The sequence below is a fragment of the Guyanagaster necrorhizus genome (genome assembly GCF_019112545.1).
Source record: "Guyanagaster necrorhizus MCA 3950 unplaced genomic scaffold BT62scaffold_70, whole genome shotgun sequence".
Classification (NCBI taxonomy): Eukaryota; Fungi; Basidiomycota; class Agaricomycetes; order Agaricales; family Physalacriaceae; genus Guyanagaster; species Guyanagaster necrorhizus.
Genome location: NW_025064949.1, coordinates 33,575 through 54,546, shown reverse-complemented (window position 1 = coordinate 54,546; position 20,972 = coordinate 33,575). Strand labels below are relative to the sequence as shown.

Below are 20,972 nucleotides of genomic sequence, written 5' to 3'. Positions count from 1 at the left end.
AAGGGGGAAGGCATCCACCCAACCCTGGGCTGCACCACTTCACCCAAATGAGGTACCAACTATTCCATGGACCCACATTACAGTTGACATGATCACCAGTCTCCCTGACTGTAACGGCTATGATATAATACTTGTCATAGTTGATTGCTTCTCAAAAATGATCATTCCAGTCGCATGCTCCACCAAACTTACCTCTGAAGGATGGGCTAAAATCCTGCATGACAAGGTCTATGCTAAACATGGGATGCCCCAAGTCGTTATTTCAGACCAAGGACCCCAGTTCATTTCAAAATTTCTCGATGACCTGTACTGTCTGCTTCATATCCATCGAAATGCTTCAATGGCATATCATCTGCAGACAGATGGACAAACCAAGCATGCCAATCAAGAGGTCAAAAAGTATCTTTGACTGTTCATCAACTATCAACAGGACGATTGGGTGGAATGGCTAGCATTGGCAGCATTCCAGCATAACAACCGAGTTCACTCTGCCACTGGGAAGACGCTGTTCTTCATAAACCATGGGTGACACCCTAATGTCACCCACACCAAACAACTCCACACCATGACACCAGCCTCCACTGATTTTGCCTCCACTATGAATAAAATTCATAGTGAAACAAAAATTGCCCTTGAAAAAGCAGCGGCCACTATAAAAACTCAGTACGACAAACACTGCTGTCCCACATGCTTATACTCCATAAATGACAAGGTCTGGCTCGACACCACCAACCTACACCTCCCTTGGCCAAAACATAAACTGGCTGACAAATGAACTGGCCCATTTCCGATTCTTGCTAAAATCGGGAATAGCGCCTACAGACTATGACTGCCCAGCACCTGGAGGATCCATGATGTCTTCAATGAGACACTGCTAACACCATATATCGCACTGGCATTCCCAAATCAGGAAAAGCCACCACCCCTGCCACTGGACTTAATCGACAATGAAGAACATTATGAAATCAACCAAGTCCTCAACCATAAATTATGAAAGATAAAGGCAAAAGGAGGGGGAATGATGACAACAGTGGATTATCTCGTCAGTTGGAAGGGTTATGGGCCAGAATCCAATGAATGGATCAATGAGAAATATATGAATGCCGACACCATGATCAAGGACTACGAACTATCCCTAAATTGAGCTATTGGGATGATGGTCTTAAGAAGAGGGTAATGTTACAATTTCTTTCCCTAGTTCCTTTTTTTTCCTTCTTTTATGCTTAGTCAGAACCCAGAAAGGACAAACCATCAAGAAGGTGGGAAGAGCTTAGTCATCACAAAGGATGCTCACCCTGACAACACACAATTGCTTTTATGAATGGTCATGATGTTCTAGGACAAAGAGCACAACCACCTCGACAACACACAATTAGGTAGTCATATTATTAGAACACTATGTACAGTATTTAAGAAGCTTGCCTCACTGGTTTACAACCCAGCTTTGAGCTAAAGTTTATACACTCTCATTCTACTCTTGAGCTATTCTCTATGCCTTGAAACACCCTAGACTGTCGCTGCATGGACTCTGATGGAAGGCTTGAACATGAAGCCATGTTAGTTTATCACATGTCAGTCTGTCACATGTTGCTTGAGCCTAACAACATCTTGGAGTTCCACTCTCACTTGCCATAGAAGCACTTGATACCCGAAAGGAGGCACTGGACAGACAAGAACTCGCACTGATCAAAAGAAAGCTCTGCATCAACATGAAGTGAGTGCAATGCTCTAATATATGATTTGATAGTCTTTGGCATCAATCCTCTGGAGCCTAACCAGGCTGTCCATTCTATTACTGCAGTGATACTTGCTGGTAAGAATTGGCCTGGAGGGTCTATGAACTGGGGATGAAGTCTGAGGAAGTCAATAAAGGATTTCTGTCCACTGGAGTATGTTTTCCAAGTGCTGGATGCAAGGCCATGGAAGAGAAAGAATGCAATGCATGAAGAGTAGTGAGAGTGTGTTTCATAGAATGAAGATGGGACTTCACGGAAGAGGATTTCTTTTGAAGGTTGGGTGTGAGTTGAAACATCTGATGGTACTGGAAATGAGATGCTGCCTCAGCAATGCCATTTTCAGCAGTAGAAATCCAAATTGAGAAAAAAGAGAAATCCAAGCAACATGCAAGCATTACTATAACCTGAAGGACTGCCATGCTATGTGAAGACTGACTCATCTCAGAATTGAGCCAGCTAACAACATCCTGATTATCACAATGAAAATTGACTGTCTTTCCTGACCATAAGTCACTCCAGCCCAAAATGGCCTGCAAGAGGGCATACAGCTCCTTATACTGGATGTCACAGCTCCTTGGTGACATGGGCAATGAGAAGAGAACCACTCATCACCAAAATGGCCACCCAGGCCTTTTTGACCACTAGCATCTGTGAAAACAGAAACTACCTCTCACTCTTCTTTTAACAGGCAGACTCTATTCCACCTCGAGCTGAATACACTCCACCAGTTGATATCAGAGACAACACCTGATGGAATGTGCTGGATGGAGAACTTAGATGAAAAGGAAGACACAAAATTATGTAGCCAACAGAGAAATGGGCATGAGTGAGGAATAACCTGTGAACAGAATTGGAGATACTCTGTAAGTTCATCCAGCTCATGGAGAGTACATGAGCTCTTGATTTGCCATGTGTGGAAGAGGTCACAAAGGCATGAGAGCTTGTCAACTGGTAGGTGAGCTTTCATGTGTGCAGAGTCAAGAATGATGCCAAGAAACTCAATGACACATGAGGGTCATTCAGTCTTGGATTTCTGGAAGGAAAGACCAAGCTCATGACCAAGAGCTAATATCTGTTCCACAGCTGCAGTAGATATGGAATCTGGAGTGTGTGGAGAGAAAATTTGGAGAAAATCATCCAAATAATGATGTATAGCAGTGGGTATATGAAATGCAGCACTTCTGCAACAAGTTAAATATATACAGGGCAGTCTTCAACCCAAAGGTAAGCACCTGTGAGAAATAAAATTCACAGCCCCAAGAAATCCCAAGATAATGCCAGTCTGAGGTCTGAATAGGAATCTGATGAAATATGTCTTTAATGTCCAATTTTGACATCTTGGAATCTGGCCCTGAGAGAATGAGGTCCTTTGCTGCTTTCTCAAACATATCATAGAAGATGTGAGATTCCAAGTCAGGAATGCCATCATTAACAGAAGATGAGTGAGGCCATGAAAGATGGTTGATAATATGCAATTTTCCAGGTTTGCACTTATGAGTAACCCCAAGTGGAGAACAGTGAAAGTTCTCCACAGGAGGAGATGAAAAAGGCCTGGAGAGCATACCTCTGGCTGCCAGGTCACCAAGTGAGCCATTGACAAATTGCTGGTACTCAAATGCTGAGGACAGGTTGCAACAAGGTTGAACATGCTCATCACCTTCAAACCCAATGGAAGCACTATATTGAACTATGTGGAGGATGGTATGTACAAAGGCACAATCAGGGTAATCCTGTAAATAGTGCTCCCATGCTTTATAAGAAACAGAGGGCAAGGAAGAATGATGGGAAAGATTGTTGCAGCATGGGTTGGTGTTAGAATGAAGAGGAGGAGAATGTGGTGGAGGGAACAATGCTATATGAGAGAGCAAAAGAATAAAAGGAGGAGCCAAAGATAAATTATCTGGTGACAAAGGTACTAAGAAAAGTGGCTGCTGGCTGGAGTGAGCAGCACTACATTGAAAGCAAGTCCTTCTTCCTCTGCCAGTTTCTCAGGCTTTCTTCTTCCTCTTTTTTTGGTGCAATCTTTTTCTGGGTGATCAGCAGAGTCACAATGTTTGCACATATGTTTGTGGTCACAGGAGAAACCCCTAGAGCACTTCCCCTCATTCCATGCAAAACAATGTTGCTCAGATTGCTTAGATTTGGCAGCTTTTCTGTCAGATGATGAGGAGGTGGGTGCATGGACATGTGCAGCCAGGTAATTCATAATCAATTCCTGGCTGGCCAGTTCCCAGCCAGTGAAGTCACTATTTTCCATCTCATGATGCTGATGCTGATGATACTCAATGCAGTATGACAAGATGGCATTCCACTCATACTGCAATGACAGTAAGATCAAGTGATTAGCATAGCAATGAGAACCATCCAATATCTGGAGACCATGATCCAGATGACCACAGAAAGCAGCATGTTGTGTGAGTATGCAGAAATAGGTGCTGAGACAGGAGAGAACTGAGATGATGTCAGAGAAATCTTTATGCAGAAGATGAGGGGCATCAGGATTGGCACCTGTTGCATCAGCTCTGAGGCAGAGAGACAAGTCAAGCTTCACAATCTCAAACAGATGCATTTCATGCTTGATGACAGAAAGAAGAATGGCCCATTCTAACTTGGGAAAGCATTCAAGAAAGGACTTACATGGAGATGTTGCAGCAGGAATGAACTGAGAAATTGTAGCAGGGGCTGAGGGGGGTTGCACAGGCAATGCAGGTGTGGCTTGTTGTGTAAGTTGTGAGATAATCTGCTGGACTTGGGCAAACATAAAGAGCAGAAGTGAGGATTCCAGTGGTGCTGTGGCTGTCACTGGAGGAGGATTCTGCAGAGGCACCAGGCTGGGCTCAGATACAGAGTTGGGTTGTGCACTAGGAGTTGACATGGCATAGCTAGTGTCCACAGGGGATGAAGTACTGTTTCTGGAAAGCAGAGAGGCACAGGAAGCTTGACATGAACTGAAGTCATGATCTGCAATCAGCAGGTGAGGATACAAGCCAAAGTCTGCTGCAGCAATATTCTCTGGGGTGTGAGGCAGAAAATGGTTGCCTTGCAAAAGAGTATATGAGGTCTGACTGGTCCAATGGCCAATAATCACATGTTCTTGCAGAGCAATGTTGTTCTGTGAAAACTGCTTGAAGTCAATGACTATTGAGCTCTATGTGTGAGATAGAGAAGAAAGAGGATGAGGAAATTGCAATGATGTGGACTGGCTTTATATTTCCGAGGGTGAGTGGCATTTGGTCTTTGTCATACACATTGATGACAAGAACAAAGGCAATTTTTGTGCCACTGAAGGTAAGGCCATTGTCTCTTGCATAGATGACATTCAAAGGTATTTGAATGGTTCATGTGCTAATGCCATAGTGCTTGCTGCCTGGTACTGCTCCAAACAGACAAGGTGCTAATCTTTCAGGTGCCCAGATTTGTTTAGGGGTGCAGGTGGAGAAGTGTTCACTAGCAGAAGGTTGTCTCCCTGTGTCTTGCCTCGAGGTTCCATAAGGCCAAGAAAACTTCCAAGAAGGCACCAAATGTTGATAAAACCGGTGATAATATTTGTGCCGATTTTTCAGTTTCGTGACTTTTGGCATCACTCCGACGTTGAATTTGGTCTTCAAAATCCTAATTCTGATCTGGAATTTCTCGGATCTTTCTTCTTGTGAGCAGAGTACTTAGATGTGAAGTATATCTTCCACCTCTCCTCCTCCAAACCACTTGTCTTCTGTCGATGACGGAGAGCGGAAGCCTTCTCTGTTCTAGTCTGGGAACTAGGATCAGACGAAAACGCGGTCAATGGTGTACTAGTATCAGACAAGTATCTCATAAATCTCATAGTACCCATCATAATGATACTTCCGAAGCATTGTGGAATGGATGATGACCAGTGACCCGACAACTAAGCGCTCGATGCTGAGTATCCATAAATAGCCAATCAAGGACGTGACGCAATGCACTTCCATCAACCCTAAAACTAAGTCCTCAGGATGCGCTTAGGAAGAGGGCCATCTACTGGCCGAGGGGAAAGATACTTTGCAGTGCCGCAAAGTTCTGTGTCTTCTGCTCTTCCATCATTCAGTTGCCATTTCGCCCGTCTGGTACGAGCTCGTATTTATGTTTGATTCAACAGTTTCGTATACACGTCCGTCAAGCCCGTTTCGAAAGGATTTTTTTCATCTCATTGCGAGGGGTCAGTGGCTCAACTTCGTGTTCCAAATTCCGGTTGTCGCTGGGTACGTGATACCTACAACTGGCCGATCAACATAAAATTCTGACTTGAATTTCAATCAGTCCTTCCACGCGATGAATGGAGCAGTAGGGACTGGCCGAGCTCTTCCATTCGAGATCATTGACGAAATCATCGACTTGATCAAGAAAGGTACCAAAACGTTGAAAAATGCTTCATCATCTCTCTCTCGTTTTATCATCGCACACGCTTCTACCTATTGCACACCTTCTCAGTTCCGAAAAGCGCCGCGCTTGCGAACCTCGTCGACTTCTGGGACACTTCCCTACATATCCCAGTGTACATCCAAACCTTTCACTTCTCCACCGTCTTCCTCACAGAACCTGATGCAACTCGCGTCCTGCATCACCTGCGAAATATCAAAGGTGTCTTCATGAACGGTCTTGTCTTTGATCATTTCGGGCATTGTGAAGCCATCGAGGCCCTGGCCACTCTCCCCATACAGATCTTGACAATTAATAAACCCGACTTTATCAGCCTCAACAATTCCTCGTTCGTGGTCCGTTGCTTTCTTCGATTGAGATCACTCCATTTCCACCGCTACCACTGTAACACCTTACATCAATTACCTATCACAATGCAGCCTCCCCGTATCGAGCACCTTACGGTCACAGCTCGGTCTGCAGGGACCCGAAAATCAAACATGCCCCTATTGTCGCTGTTCCCTCCCCCGTTCGATAACCACCACGGCATTTGTGCGAACCAGACGGGTATTATCTGGATTGGGAAGTTTCTTCCGCGTGTCAAGAAGACGTTCAGGAGTTTGGACATTGCACCAGTGGATAATGGTACATCAGCTCTCTTTTATAATCAATTGGTGGTATATCTCATCGTCGTCCGAACGATAGGTGCTTCAACTCAGTGACAGCCAATGCCCTGCGTACTGAGTGTCCCGCCACTCGACCTCGAATCGATCGAAGACTTGACCATCGTCGTTGGCTTCAAAGTTGGGTAACACACTGATTACTTGAGTTGGTTGATCTCCAACCTATCCACTATTCTTTCCATCACCATTCGAATCTCCATGGCTCTCGAGCATGTTGACCTGGGGAAGATCGGGCTTGGCACAATGTGCGACAGGCGTTTGGGTTGGCTGTGGTGGGGAAGGTGTTATGAATACTGTAGTTCCGTAGCAGTAATGCATAGTCAAGTATTCAATTTAAAACGAGGTCATTCACCTTGAAAGGAATTGAGAGTGGAAGGAGTCGACGAGCGCTGCGCGTAGTCGAGAAGAGACCGATCGATCCAGTAAGCCCTAAGCATAACTGGGAAGGATCAGACGCAACGAGCGCTAAGCGTAGTTGACTCAGATTCTTAGTTCACACAAGGTAATTGATAGGTCAAAAGATAGATGGTCATTTTTGTAACTAGAGCAAGTGTTTATATACTTAGGGAAAATCTACGAAGAATGTTCTAGTAGTACACTGCTTCGGGAATATTCTATGTATTTTTGTTAATTTAAAGTAAGTAAATATAGAGGACAGAACATTGGAGAAGTTGGAAGAAAACTTGAGTCCTTGCTTAGGCATCTGAAGACTTAGTAAGTCCAGATGGGGTATATCCATAACAGAAGGAGAGGTTGGTGAGGTTAAATTGTGGAGTTTAGGATACCATCTTCTCTCAGGAACCTTTTGGCGAGGAAGAGGGGTGTCGATAATGAGTGTAGGAACTTGATCAAGCGAGATGTTGTGCACGTGGTGTTGCCGAAGAAGGCACGATTGGAGACTTTTTAATACGTGTAGTTAATATATATGTATAGAACCATATCACTTATTATCTTTAGTTCAGCAATGATTTCCTGTGGAAGACAAAAGGTAGACTTAGTGTAAAGACTTGATAAAGAGAGCAGGGATCATCCAAGTGCTATTGCTGCGAGGATCTTCCGTGATTTGTTAGTATCAATAATTGACTCAATCAATGAGATATGCTACGCGTAACCATGACAAAAGTAAATAGTGCATAGAATTTATCTAACGCGAGGAGTCAGGTTATTTGGTCGGCAAAAGTGGCTGATCTCGACGGCCTCATCAAGAGTGACCGCCGCCAACTACTCGCGCGAGGAGAGTTCTCTTCCTGCCATGAACGATAGTGCCGTAATGTATGACTGTCATACGATTGAGACACCATTTCTCTTCCTAAAATAGAAGGGACCGGCATTTGAACTCGGGGATTTGTCGGGGAGAAATGAGGAGGTGAGACTCTGTGGGCATCATGATGGAGAATAGGCGATACTATAGGCTGTACATCCTGAAGGACAGTCTCTTCAGGACCAGTGCTCCCTGAGGTTCTAGAATGGATGACGATCTCGAGTTTCGATATGCCAACTTGGATGAGCCTCCGAAGAGGCTGTTGAATCTCCGGTGCAAATGCGGATGCATGCAGACGCTAAGGAAAAAATAGTCGTGAGACAGAAGTCTTACTCTAATATGTAGATGTGTACCTGCCATGCATCGGCGCTCTGAAGATCGCGCAAAGACTCATGGAAAGAGTCACGTGAATTATTGACTGTCTCCCCCAGCCAAGAACCACCCTTCGTCTCCAAGAAACTGGTAACCAAAAGTGCTAATTGGTTCACATCTTCTCTCCTGTTGGAGCCCGACAAAAGGAGATGATCTGCCCAATGCTTGCAAGCATATTCGAGAGCTCCGTTAGGAGCTGACCGTTGCGCTTCTATGATACGACCCGCTCCAACTGTGTACCGTGCGATTCCTATATCAGTGGATAGATGCCTGATCATGTAATGCAAGAGTTTGTCCGCAATACAACGATGACGCTGTTCCTTCGGCATGTAAAGACGGGAGAAATCGATCCGTGGATGATCTTGACATTGAATGTTTTCGCATCCATCCAAATCACAGCGAGTTCTCCATACTTGAGGAGCCGTCAGGAATTCGGTAAGCGAAGGGTGGTAAAGATGGATAGGTTCGGTATCGTCCTGAGGTACGCGCAGGATGGAACGAAAACCAACGAGTAAACCCTTCACATGTGCTGTATCATAACCAAGCAGAGCAGAAAGATCCGATAAAGAAAGATTCCGCTCTTTCCGAAGTGCGAGCATCCCCAATATGGACCGACATAATGCGGTATTTTCATCGCTGAATGATCCAATTGCAGATGTAAAAATCCTCCCGAAAAAGCGTTCCATTCCGGCCGGTAAGTCCTTCATGTTGACCAACAGGTTAGAAAGGTGGGTTACCGCAGAACCTGCGGCCTCCACCTGCCGACATGCCTCAGCAGCGTAAATGAATAGCCCCTGAGAGCGCTTTACGACGCGTGAAACATCTTCAGTCGATGGCCATTGCATTTGAGAGGGGGAGAGCTTCTGAAGGCGATTTTGAACGTATAAGTGGATGTCAGAGTCGACTGATTGACGGGGAGAGTCGAGATCGACACTGTAGAAGGGCGCATGCCACGTAAAGCCAAAGGATACATGGCTGTCAGGCACAGCTGTCACCAGGACTTTGAAGCTTCCCGGTATGGGGCCCGAGAGACACGTCCAAAGCGCATGCTGACCGTCTCTATTACTACATTCATCGATCCCATCGATTACAATCAAGGCAGGAGCGGCACCTGGCGCCATCAATTCTAACGGCGAAACGATCAACCTCCGCCATTGCTCACAAGGACGTGCGGTAATCATCCCGTTCCATCCTTTAATGGCCTTCAACAACTGCTGCTTATATATTTCATTGAATTCCGCGAGCTGATAGGCGATTGACGGGATAATGCGACGAACATCCCTCCGGTTCTCGTCTCGACGAGAACAGAAGAAGGTGCCACCCAAAATACGACGTTCCTGTGCGTCCCGACAAAAGCTTTCCGAGTAGTTCTGAGAATGCTTATTAGCGACAACGGAACTGCTCAGCGAGATAATCTTACCATTTTCAACTATTTTCTGTACATGTGGGGTGTGATTCAGTTTTCTGGAAAACAATACGGAGAATAACTAACGGAAGCATTAGCGGCCGCGATGATGACCGCATCTCGCTATAAACAACATTTATATTGATGCCGACTTTAGGTTATGATAATGGACCTTACCGTCAGAGAGTCAAGATCCTGTTTGATACATCTGAAAAAACGATCGACAAGAAGTGGGTCATCCTGTGCCGTCCAAGCGCGTTTTAAGAGCCCGCGATCGAGTAGTCCTTAAAGTTTAGGCACGAACTCGTCGATGTGACTGAGAAGAATGAGGCACAGATCGAGCGGCAAAGATTTTTTTTTTGGAAATACCTAGCGATTGAAGCAAGCCTCTCTGCCAACTGTTCTGGCATTGGGTAATGTTGTTTCAGTACGGTAAGCTGGTTATCTATCTCCTGAATCAGATCATAGATGTCCCGAAAATTGCGTTGGTTAGATGACACATTCTGAATATATGATATCAGTTATGGCAGGAAAGGAAAAGAAAGCTCTTACCTCCATGAGATTTACGATGCCAACACTGATTCCGAGGAAAGCCTTTAGGCCAGGTACGGGTACTTCTCCAAGTGTGCTGTGCAGAAGACTAAGCGTCGTCTTCAATCTTCGAATGCCCTCCCTCGGCTCTTTCTCGCGCTTGAAGCAACAGAAGATTCGACGAAGGAAGTCAAGGCACTTGAACATCTTTGCAGGGCGAACAGTTGTTCGATGCCATTCATCTTGCTGATATTTAAGCCTTGTCGACGGTGACAACCATACATATGAGAAGAGTTGATGATATAAGCCCCTTGGACGATGGTGATACCATGGGCGCTGTACAATGAGTTCTAAAGGGTCCTAGTTTGAGGGGTATAATATTATCGCTGTCAGACAAATTTTCGGAACTAAATCCGGCGTCCCGGGATGAAAGGGATGAAAAGGAATAATAGAAGCGTAGGACGGTGCCTGATATTAATCATGTCGGTAGAAGTAACCTCTCAAACATTAACCAGAGGGGACCGAATCGACAGGTTACATGAGGCAGAGGACCTGTTTGCACGTTGCATGACGTGATTGTGGAGCGGCACGGAGCGTAGGCGCTAGATGAAGATCTCCTGCACGCTTCAGCGTTGTAAGACAGAGTGATGGAAACTTGAAAACCCTGTCAGCATCCGGATGATCTGTGACCGAAAAACATGTCAGGATGGAACACGGATTGACTGTACACACATTGTGGCCTCAACAAACGAGCAAGTTGGGGAACATACGCTTTCGCCACGCTGAAACACAACGTTAGGGATACTTCGTTGTCCCCATGATAAAGCATGCCCACAAACTCGCATATGTGTTCGTCTTTCATTTTTGGTCGACAGTAGCGGGTGGCACGAAAACATAGGGTGTACAAGGTGTGGTTCATTACCGTAGCGGCTGTTGGAGAAAACGCCGACAAGGTCAAGAAAAGATCTGCTACAGGCTAGAAGCGTGACAGGAAAATGCAACGGTCATGTCTGTTATGTGTGAGATGGAGGAGACGCAGAGAATATCCACAGAACGTCGCCAGTTTCCTGGTTTATTGATCCCACGTTGGAAAAGTGCATGAAGGGCCTTTTTTGAGAGACGTTAGGCTCAATCCTATGGAAGGAGTGGTCACAAATTGGCGCTGCGATCGTATGGCACAGGATAACCGTAGTTGGCATCGGGTAAGGATCGTTTCACGACAACAGCCTGGTGTAAGAATTCTAACCTGTAGCAAGCGGTAAACCTTTTCGCGGAGTGACGCACTTTCGGACGAGCAAGATGGAGTATTGCGGTTCATGTGAAATAAACATTACTTCATTACATGAAAGCATAGACATGATTTTGAGACTGTCTATCTGGAAAGGAGATTGTTAGCTGGAGCAAATAATAATACAAGCTAATTGGATACCGGGATGTCTGGTCGCCAGGGAAAAACTCAGAGAACGACCTCTATTCTTGCTATGTTTGGTCTTCGGTAGAAGGTGTGCTCTCTCCCCGGAAAGGAGATCAGTGCCAGTAACACGAATAAAGTCTTTCTTACCGCCGAAAGGCACCACGACATCAGTTGTGGATATCAACCGCCCGGCATCCAAGCTTGGAACAGCACTACTTCATGGGTTTTTGATGGAACAGGTCACCATTTTGTCGCGCCTCGTATTTATGGTGAGAGAATCTCCTGACCTAGAGGTACAACACTGATCACAGACAATGATAAATGAATCAAAAGATATAAAAAGTCACGTACTGCATCTCCAAGTATCATCCTAGGAAGAAACAGACGTACACACGCGTGCTACGGAAAGAATCGGCGTCAACTGACAAGATGTATTCCTCATGGTCAGCTGAACGCACGAGGCAGGGAGAATTCATGACGACGATGATGAATGTTGGCGGTAAGTTGGCGGTCAACATTTGTCATCGCGGATGGTGGACCGAATCTTCCGACCAGAGTGCTCGACTTTGCACGCGTCTGGCTTCCTGCCTTTTCCGAGGCCAGGTGAACGATTTGAAGACGAACCTGAAAACCTGAAGTATTAGGTAAGTCCAAAACATGTTCTATATTATGTTACCTTTTCTCCAGTGAATGGACGATCAATATGAAGCTTTTCTCTTGGTTTTTTGAATTCATTTTGCCTCCTCTGTTGCCTCCTTTATGAACGCTGCCGATATTGACTATCACTCGTTCCTTATTGTCATTTATAGAACCATAAATACAAATTATCAACACCCCCGCGCCGCAACACACCTGGCGCGGGTGTCATTTTCCAGGACCTTGAAGTTCACACAAATCTTTCAAGTTCCTCAGCTGTTATCTACTAGTCCGAAAGTCTTCGTATTGCTTATAGGACACCGTTCTGAAACACTGTCCACGTACGAGCGGGTATAGAATTAGGACAATAACTTCCTCAGAATGGACGATGGTACGGCGTGAAAATTCGACAAGGTCCATAGCCAAAGGAACATCTTTAGCTGCAAAACGAGCAGTTATAGAGTCAATATCGCGCCTTCGAAGCGCATGATAATAGTCTTAATACCAATTAACAATGGTGAAACAGTATCCTTACTCTCACCCGAATGCCGAGGTGACTGCATGTGCTCTCGAAGACGGCATGTGAGATGGCCTGAGATTCGATACTGGGGTCATGAAGAAGAGAGATCCGTAGATCGCATCCTACTACCAACGAGACCACCGGCACTTTTCCATGCAATAGAGGAGAAGGTATTTTGTATCCTTAGGATATCCAGGCGGTGATCGTAGGCTCTTTCTGTCGTATTCGAAGGTGGGGGGTGTGAATGGAGCAGGTCAAGTGACAGCGACACTGATCGGCATTGGAGTATTGAATGTAAGATTACAAGCAAGACGCTACCAGGGGAATTATATAGCATCGAGTGCAGCAGTATTCAAAGTTAAGGTAGACAATGCGGATGTACGCAAGATTAGACACTTGTTTTTAGAAACAATCTAATTTTATATTTCGCAGCATGGTTGCTGGCAATTGACTTCGATTGTAGATCACTTCCAGATTCAATGCGGCGCGAAATCAGTTTCCAACGGCAATTCCGCCACTTATCACATTTGTTACGCCAAGTTTGATTGCTTGCACGGAATATTTTGCTCATGCGTAAAGCCTGCGGTCCTCTTTATCAGCATAAACTGATTGAATACGTTAAGGAGCATTTACGCGGCTGAATACAAAGAGACATGTTTAGGATACGGTGACATCTACAATCCATCGAAGTCCAAGGGTACGTAGCCCAACAGATCCACGTCTTCCATCTCCCGAACCTGGACACGGTTCGCCATCCATCTATCCATAGCCATTTTATCCGGCTCCAATCTGTGTTTCCTCGACGCTAAGAGGAATACGACATCTGGATCCTGTCCCTGCACCATCAGGCTTCCCGTCAGATGTCGCTTTGCCGAATGGGACAGATTGACCCTATGTATCGATCCTTGGCGATCTCGGACTAGATTGCACAACCATAGAACATCTATAGGGCGTATGGAATCTAGTACCACGCTTTGGAGAGTTTCCCAGATCACGGACGACGTCCCAGGGTTAGCTCGTTCCACGAGGGGGGGTCTCCTGATACAGAGCGTGTCCCTATCAACATTCCTACCAGTTTCCCCAATACGAACTGCCATGGCCCGTGAACCAATAGAAAGGCTTCTACGTCTGAATTGAGGCAGTGGGTCTCCAACGGGGAGAATATCCTCGCAAGCAGAGTGAAAGAACTGGACGTGTGCTACTGCGGGAAGTGTATGCAGCGCTGAGAAGTCCATACGCTGTTCATTGACGGAGCTGATGACAATCGAACACTCCGTGAAGCGAAGAGTATGCAGCTTGGCAAGCCGTGAGACGAAGGACGGAGGGATGCTCATGGCAGGGCCTCGGAACTCGAGAAATTCGAGATTGGGACAGGAAAACATGGACAAGATGGAGATGTGTGCGCCATGGGAACGAACCTGACCAAAGGTTAGAGAGACGAGAGACGGAGCTTCGACTTGCGGTAGCATGTCGAGCCTGGTTCCTTCATCTAATGGCCACACTCCTCGAAGAACAAGCGTCCTCAATGCTGGGCAGTCTGAAAAGAGCATTTCACATGTGGATGGGGTTATTGACACACGATAGATTTCGAGCGAACTCAGGTGTGTAAGCGGGGAAAGGGGATTGGTTCCAAGGAGCCGCTGGTGCGACAGCCGAGGTACACCTTGTGCGAAAAGATTGTACCTGCCGTTCGTCGTGAGCTCGGAAGCGAATCTTCTGTAATCATAGAGGAGAATCTCTAGATCTGTGAGAGCCGGCGCCAAAAGAGGCTTAAGGGGGGAGAGAAAGTCGATACCTTGGCATCGAAGTGACGGTGCAGATACGGATAGCCGACGGAGGCGACCAATGTGATTAGCCACGAGTTGCAGGACCTGGCGCGTAGATTCCCCGGTTGTCGCGTCTTGTGCGGAGGTAATGTCCAGGAAGACATCGAAAAGGCACGCTTTTGACCGCTCAAGCCGGACTGATGCCCATTCGATTGGATCCTGGATGCGCGCTTGGTGAAAGGGTATGTCAATAACGGTCCAGAACTCCGGGCCGCTGAAACATAAACTCCTCCAGTGGCGACTAACGCCGCAGAGGGCGAGAAGGTGGGGTCGGGAGCTAGGAGAAGGGAGCGGAAGGTCGGATGTAGTTTTTAATATCTTCAGGAGCATCTCGTTAGGCAGGGAATGTATTCCCGTATCGTTCGAAGCCTTGTCTGACATGATTGATGATAATCAATGAGCTATTTTCTGCAATGGTTAGGGCTCTGGAAACTTAAAAGAACTCGAATGATGCGTACATGTTGAAGGAAGGAGGAATACGAGGAGTGGTGGCTGTGATAGGAGAATTTGATCTGGGCACAGGGTTAGCCTATTCCAGTTAGTAATTCCCGTGACGAGAAATGTATCCGTTTTTCCAAGTTTTTGAGCGCCTATTCAACGGTCATTCGTATTCGAACGTTGGATGTTTTGTCCGAGACCATGTGTACATGGGCCGAGAGGCAACGCTAAGTTTTGGATCCCGGGGGTTTCGTCCTTGGACGACAATCGGATGTGTGTCGTGTAATCTTTCTTAGAACAAATCGTGCCCTGAAATGAGACTTCATAGCCCGACAGTCAGATACGTGGACCAGCTATTTCAGTCAAATTTGAGTCGCATTAAGGTGAGCAATCGCGAACAGAACAAGTAAACAAGAGCAGAACCAAGCGCAACTCGATGAACAGAGTGAAAGGTAATGGAAAATTCGTAGACTGAGGTTGTCACGAGCCTGAAACGAACCTTTAGCGCTTCAGCGCTTGTTCCAGCACAAGATAATTAATTCAACATTCGATTCAAGTCCGATTCAAATTTAAACCACGATGTTCGCATCAACGTCGCACGCCACTTTTCAGTCCCCGAGCATGTTTTGCCGTTGCATTTGACCTTTGAAAATCTCAGTACCGAGACATCTCGGCAATTTAATTGATGATCCTTTGACGATTAACTGTGCTTAGTTGCGGGGGCCGCATCATGTGTAGGGCTGGTACCATATCATCAGAAGCACCCTACTTCCTACGTTTCATCTGTACTGGGTGTTTAGACCAGCGGCGGGTATAAGCCGTCGTTGTGTGTTCACAGCGAAGGTCGGGTTAGGACATCAAACAACATCGACTATACATTGACGTGCATGAAGGGAATTCTAGGTACCAGTTCCTGTACCGCCGGTATGACTGGTGACTTGGTATGAAATGAATACTCATCCCCCGGGGTTTCTCACACGGCGGCACGACTCTCACGCGTTCAACGGTCAAGGGGTAAGGAAAGCATCAATGCAAGAGGTTTGAATCCTCGTCCAGGAGCTTTCTACAGCCTAGCCAACGGCCATTGTCTGGATCTAACTCTACCACGATTGAAATATGTGAAGAATCAGGTAACGAAAATTGCTCCCCCTCCTTGATCATCTCTAATCCAAATTCCCTCAGGTTCCAATGCTGGCCATCAGCACAATATGGTTGGCTCCTACAATCAGGCTTCTTCTTGTCCCTAGGTGCTCTATTCATATACTCAAGGTACGAACGCGTCTCTCGTAACTGCTAAGACATGCACTTTACACTGATGTTAGCCTAGAACTGTCAGACGCTCGTATCACATTCAATTACGCAGCCGCGATGTCGGACGAGTGAGACATTTGTCGACGTATAAAGAGGCATAGATAGCCTGCACTTTCCATCAGCAAACAAACGATGATCCCCACCGCTCTTTTCACCGTTGTTGCTTTGATCTCTGGGACGTACGCCTCTATCGGGCCCGTCGCCAATATGCAGATCGTCAACGCGGATATCGCGCCTGATGGCTTCACCAGAGGGTACGTGCCGCTCTCACCCCCCTCTTTTCCTCCTTCTTTCACTTACCCAATTTCAGCGCCGTCCTCGCAGGTGGGACGTTCCCCGGACCGCTCGTCAAAGGAAATATGGTATTCATCTTCTCAGTGTAAATTTGTTCTGCACTCATTCGTTTTCTTCCAGGGAAACAGGTTCGAGATCAACGTCATCGATCAATTGACGGACGACACGATGTTAAGAAGCACTAGTATCGTAAGGAGACTGTCACTTTTTTTCTCGGTCTTCTCTTATGCGGACTGTATTAATAGCATTGGCATGGTATCTTCCAGACAGGAACCCCCTGGGCTGATGGGTTAGTATATATACTCTCCTCGTCGTTTAGTGTCCATCCGATCTGACTGCCCCTTATCAGACCGAGTTTTGTTAACCAGTGTCCCATCGCTGCTGTGAGCCAGATTTTTCTTCCGTTTCGAGCTTCAAACCCTAATTGTTTCATAGAACCACTCGTTTTTATATGACTTTACAGTCCCCGATCAGGCAGGAACATTTTGGTATCACTCTCATCTCTGTGCGTCCCTCCCTTTTTCCTTTATCATGTTGATGAATACGATGTCCCTCCCAGCTACGCAATACTGCGATGGTCTACGGGGACCCATGGTCGTCTACAACCCCAGCGATCCTCACCGATCTCGATACGACGTTGATACAGGTTTGATCTTTCCTTCCTAGCTGCTAACGTTCATATTCATATACGTCAAATACAGAAGCAACAGTTATCACTCTCGCAGATTGGTGAATACTTCCTTCTCTCGATTCTGGTAGTACGTACTCATGATGCAATACATTAGGTACCACACTCCGGCCCTCGCAGCCGGCCTAGTACCCGTCTTCGATGCCACCCTGATCAACGGTACGTTTTAGAGCCACACAGCTCATCACGTCAACCCTAATCTCCAAATTTCAAAAATAGGTAAAGGACGTTACGCGGGCGGCGTAAGTTCCTCCGCAATGTCTTTCATAATCCCCCAACTGACCCATCAAATCAGCCCACCTCGGACCTTTTCCAACTGACCGTCGTCAGCGGGCTCCGCTACCGCCTCCGCCTCATCTCCATCTCCTGCGACCCCAACTGGGTATTCTCCATCGACGGCCACAACCTCACCATCATCGAAGCCGACAGCGTGAATACCCAGCCCCTCGTCGTCGACTCCCTCCAGATCTTCGCTGGGCAGCGGTATTCCGTCATCCTCAACGCGAATCAGAAAATTGGCAACTACTGGATGCGCGCGAGCCCCAACGTCGGTACACAGGGTTTCGATGCGGGGATCAACTCGGGCGTTGTGCATTACGTTGGGGCGGCGTCAGGGGTAGACCCGACAAGCAACCAGACGACGAGCGTCATACCGCTCGTTGAGACGAATCTCCATCCCCTGGCGAACCCCGGTGCGCCAGGATTGCCTCAAGCTGGAGGGGCGGACGTCTCGCTCAACCTTGCCCTCGCATTTGACGCTACCAATTTGGATTTCACAGTCAATGGCGTCTCCTTCACTCCGCCCACGGCTCCGGTGCTTTTACAGATCTTGAGCGGGGCGAGCGCCGCGCAGAACTTGCTACCTTCTGGGAGCGTGTATACGCTTCCGGCGAATAAAGTTATTGAGATAAGCGTTCCGGCTTTGGCGGTTGGTGGGCCTGTGCGTATTCGTATTCATTCTGAATGATTTCCAGGCTGACGGTTAGTTCCTAGCACCCCTTCCATCTCCACGGTGTAAGTGACTTGCTTCCAGTCTACAAATCCTGATATAGAGAATGAATCACCTTTTCTAGCACACCTTTGACGTCGTCCGGAGTGCAGGAAGCACAGTGTATAACTACGCGAACCCCGTCAGCATTTTGCATTCTGTCCTCCATATGTTACTAACTATGCTTTCTAGGTCCGTCGCGACGTCGTCTCAACAGGATCTGGCACTGACAACGTTACTATCCGCTTCACAACTGACAATGCCGGACCTTGGTTCTTGCACTGGTGAAATATTCTTTACCTCACATTCAACAACCGCTAACCATGCACCACTAGCCATATCGACTGGCATCTGGAGATGTGAGCTGTTTCGCCATTCGCCATTCCCATTCCATTGCTGATGTTGACTTCCCCTTAGCGGTCTAGCGGTCGTCTTCGCCGAGGATATCAGCTCTGTTGAAACGATGGACCCGCCAAGTATGAGCGGTCTCTCTTCACCCACAGACATACACGCTAACCCCACCTCTAACAGCCGCTTGGGACCAACTCTGCCCGATTTACGATTCCCTCACATCCGACCAGCTTTGAATATAACTTATGCTTAAGTTTCTTATCTTGTACCCCCCACCCTCGTTCAGTTTATTATTTATCATCCGTCTCGGCGGATATTATACCACCGAACAGTGTACTTGTCAGGTTAAATATTTATTATATTATGTGAAGACATTCCGATAGCTAATAATTGAAAACCTCCACGGCGCCGAATTGGTAAACAAAACTCACAGTCTCGGGAGAAAACGCAAGTCTTTGAGTCTCAATATCAGGCCGACTCTCTCAGTTGCTTAGCCTTGCGAAGACGGGTTCGATCCCTGTATTGGCAATTGAATGAGAAGAAGCGATGCTTCTTTTCATATTTTTAGCTTGCCCACGCGTCCTGACGGAAAGAGGTCTGTAGTATAGCCGGCCCAGATCAGATTGCCTGGCTCCTCGTTAGATATAAATTATAATGTCCTTTAACTGGTGATATCTCTCTGACTGGCGGAGGGGAGAAACCGTCTGGTCGACTCCCTCAGTTGATCAGTGCTGCTTGGTAAGATGGGTTCAATCCCCAGGTTGGCCTAGGGCCATCATAGAAAATCAGAGACATTCTGAGTTTTGACACCGAGTCTTTTTTTCGTTCAGAGCTCCATTTTTATGACTGAAGTAGTTTTTTTCAAAGCTCCTGAGTTCGAGCAAGCGAGTCATAGGATATGAACAACTTTTCTCTGGCGGGCACCATTCGTGGGAATGTATTGACAGGAGAAAGAAGGCCGACGACGTCTCTCTCTGTTGATTAGCGTCGCGAAGTTGGGTTCAATCGCCCGGTCGGACATAGAATGCATGGAAAACCATTTTTTGAATCCCCCTACCTGTTTTAAAAAGAAACCGAAGCCACGTTTGACTTTCCAGTATTTTCCGATTCCTACTTGGATTCGATATTTAATGTGGCAGTCGTGGTCCGGTATAAAGCGAAATGATAAATAAAATACTCGCCTGTGAAGCAGTCTGAGAAAACGATAAGAATGCTCGTCAGCTCGCTGGCCAGAGCGATAAGTTCGACTCTTTCCATGCTGACCACATTGATCTCTGGAAATTGGTTAGCTGTCACCAGAAGTCTTCCTCTTACAAACGTGTATGGTCTGACAATGATATCCTACATTGGCCTAAATACTTCTTTTCCACAGCGCTATTGCATCCCTGAGCTTGGAAATTGAAATCGCGAGGTTCTCCTAACCTCTAAAAAAAGATTCATAAGCCCACAACGTCAGTGTTTCAACGTATGGCCAACCTGAGGATTGAATTCATATTCCCAGCTGTAACCAACTGGCCTGCTTCGTTCAGTAGTGATTTTCCATGAAGAAATCATTGTGCACATTATGTAGGAGTACAATTGGTACGTTATGACAACCTCACATAGAAAAAGATTAATAAAAAGGCATGATAACCAATCTTACTATGCAAGGCTAATCAACTGAGATAGTCTGCTAATGGTATGGAGACTAGACATGTCCAGAGGGCTCGAATTATTCACATCTTCATATAAGGAAAACACATTTGTACAAACTCAATCACATCTGTTCAAAAACCTGAATAGCATGGCATTAATTTTACAAAAAGTAATTCAAGGAGTACAAAAAAATTTGACACAAAAATTCTACTGTCTGTGAGAATAGTGAGCCTGAGTTCAAACCCAAGACCTTCACATTAACATGTGTACATGCAAATCACCATAACACTCTAACCAACTGAGGTAGCCAGTTCATGTTTATATGTCTCTACATCTTTCTAAAAGAAACACCAGTCCAGACTCTATCTGTTCCTCTCCACATCCCACTTTGAACTGAATCCCATAGCACATTCATTCCAATAGGGGCTCTAGAATTTTTGGATTCTTACTCAAGCCATTGACTATCAGCTGTACTTAGGACCTCTCTTACTATAGGTATATAAAGT

The 20,972-nt window shown here is 46.3% G+C and overlaps 7 protein-coding genes across 7 annotated transcripts; 2 read left to right on the top strand and 5 right to left on the bottom strand.

The window, feature by feature from the left end:
• Positions 1 to 3,897: 3,897 nt before the first annotated feature.
• BT62DRAFT_832455 (uncharacterized protein) lies at positions 3,898 to 4,368 on the bottom strand (the record flags this gene model as incomplete). The annotated part of the gene is made up of 1 exon (XM_043182407.1): positions 3,898 to 4,368. A coding segment is annotated over one exon (471 nt), but the record flags the coding sequence as incomplete, so codon positions are not given.
• Positions 4,369 to 6,352: 1,984 nt separating this feature from the next.
• Positions 6,353 to 6,924, top strand: BT62DRAFT_938926 (uncharacterized protein). The gene is made up of 2 exons (XM_043187622.1): positions 6,353 to 6,758; positions 6,819 to 6,924. The coding sequence occupies exons 1-2, from the start codon at positions 6,548 to 6,550 to the stop codon at positions 6,833 to 6,835; spliced, it is 228 nt and encodes a 75-aa protein (XP_043032986.1). The 5' UTR covers positions 6,353 to 6,547; the 3' UTR covers positions 6,836 to 6,924.
• A 34-nt stretch (positions 6,925 to 6,958) lies between these two features.
• BT62DRAFT_1013861 (uncharacterized protein) lies at positions 6,959 to 7,233 on the bottom strand (the record flags this gene model as incomplete). The annotated part of the gene is made up of 2 exons (XM_043178124.1): positions 6,959 to 7,089; positions 7,149 to 7,233. The coding sequence occupies 2 exons, from the start codon at positions 7,231 to 7,233 to the stop codon at positions 6,959 to 6,961; spliced, it is 216 nt and encodes a 71-aa protein (XP_043032985.1).
• A 720-nt stretch (positions 7,234 to 7,953) lies between these two features.
• Positions 7,954 to 10,572, bottom strand: BT62DRAFT_1013860 (uncharacterized protein; the record flags this gene model as incomplete). The annotated part of the gene is made up of 7 exons (XM_043178123.1): positions 7,954 to 8,355; positions 8,411 to 9,865; positions 9,922 to 9,957; positions 10,012 to 10,074; positions 10,135 to 10,150; positions 10,204 to 10,337; positions 10,387 to 10,572. The coding sequence occupies 7 exons, from the start codon at positions 10,570 to 10,572 to the stop codon at positions 7,954 to 7,956; spliced, it is 2,292 nt and encodes a 763-aa protein (XP_043032984.1).
• A 2,406-nt stretch (positions 10,573 to 12,978) lies between these two features.
• BT62DRAFT_734935 (uncharacterized protein) lies at positions 12,979 to 13,440 on the bottom strand. Its single transcript, XM_043182072.1, has one exon. It carries the CDS (start codon positions 13,270 to 13,272, stop codon positions 13,027 to 13,029), a length of 246 nt encoding a protein of 81 aa, XP_043032983.1. The 5' UTR covers positions 13,273 to 13,440; the 3' UTR covers positions 12,979 to 13,026.
• Positions 13,327 to 15,252, bottom strand: BT62DRAFT_1081549 (uncharacterized protein). The gene is made up of 2 exons (XM_043179678.1): positions 15,220 to 15,252; positions 13,327 to 15,169 (listed from the first exon to the last, which is right to left on the bottom strand). The coding sequence occupies exon 2, from the start codon at positions 15,140 to 15,142 to the stop codon at positions 13,610 to 13,612; it is 1,533 nt and encodes a 510-aa protein (XP_043032982.1). The 5' UTR covers positions 15,143 to 15,169; positions 15,220 to 15,252; the 3' UTR covers positions 13,327 to 13,609.
• Positions 15,253 to 16,642: 1,390 nt separating this feature from the next.
• Positions 16,643 to 19,067, top strand: BT62DRAFT_983411 (putative laccase 5; the record flags this gene model as incomplete). Its single annotated transcript, XM_043189776.1, has 16 exons — positions 16,643 to 16,764; positions 16,821 to 16,872; positions 16,925 to 16,993; positions 17,050 to 17,093; positions 17,154 to 17,187; positions 17,240 to 17,309; positions 17,364 to 17,450; positions 17,506 to 17,533; positions 17,590 to 17,651; positions 17,712 to 17,734; positions 17,788 to 18,432; positions 18,566 to 18,622; positions 18,673 to 18,764; positions 18,816 to 18,839; positions 18,898 to 18,956; positions 19,012 to 19,067. 16 exons carry the CDS (start codon positions 16,643 to 16,645, stop codon positions 19,065 to 19,067), a joined length of 1,524 nt encoding a protein of 507 aa, XP_043032981.1.
• Between the last annotated feature and the right edge of the window lie 1,905 nt (positions 19,068 to 20,972).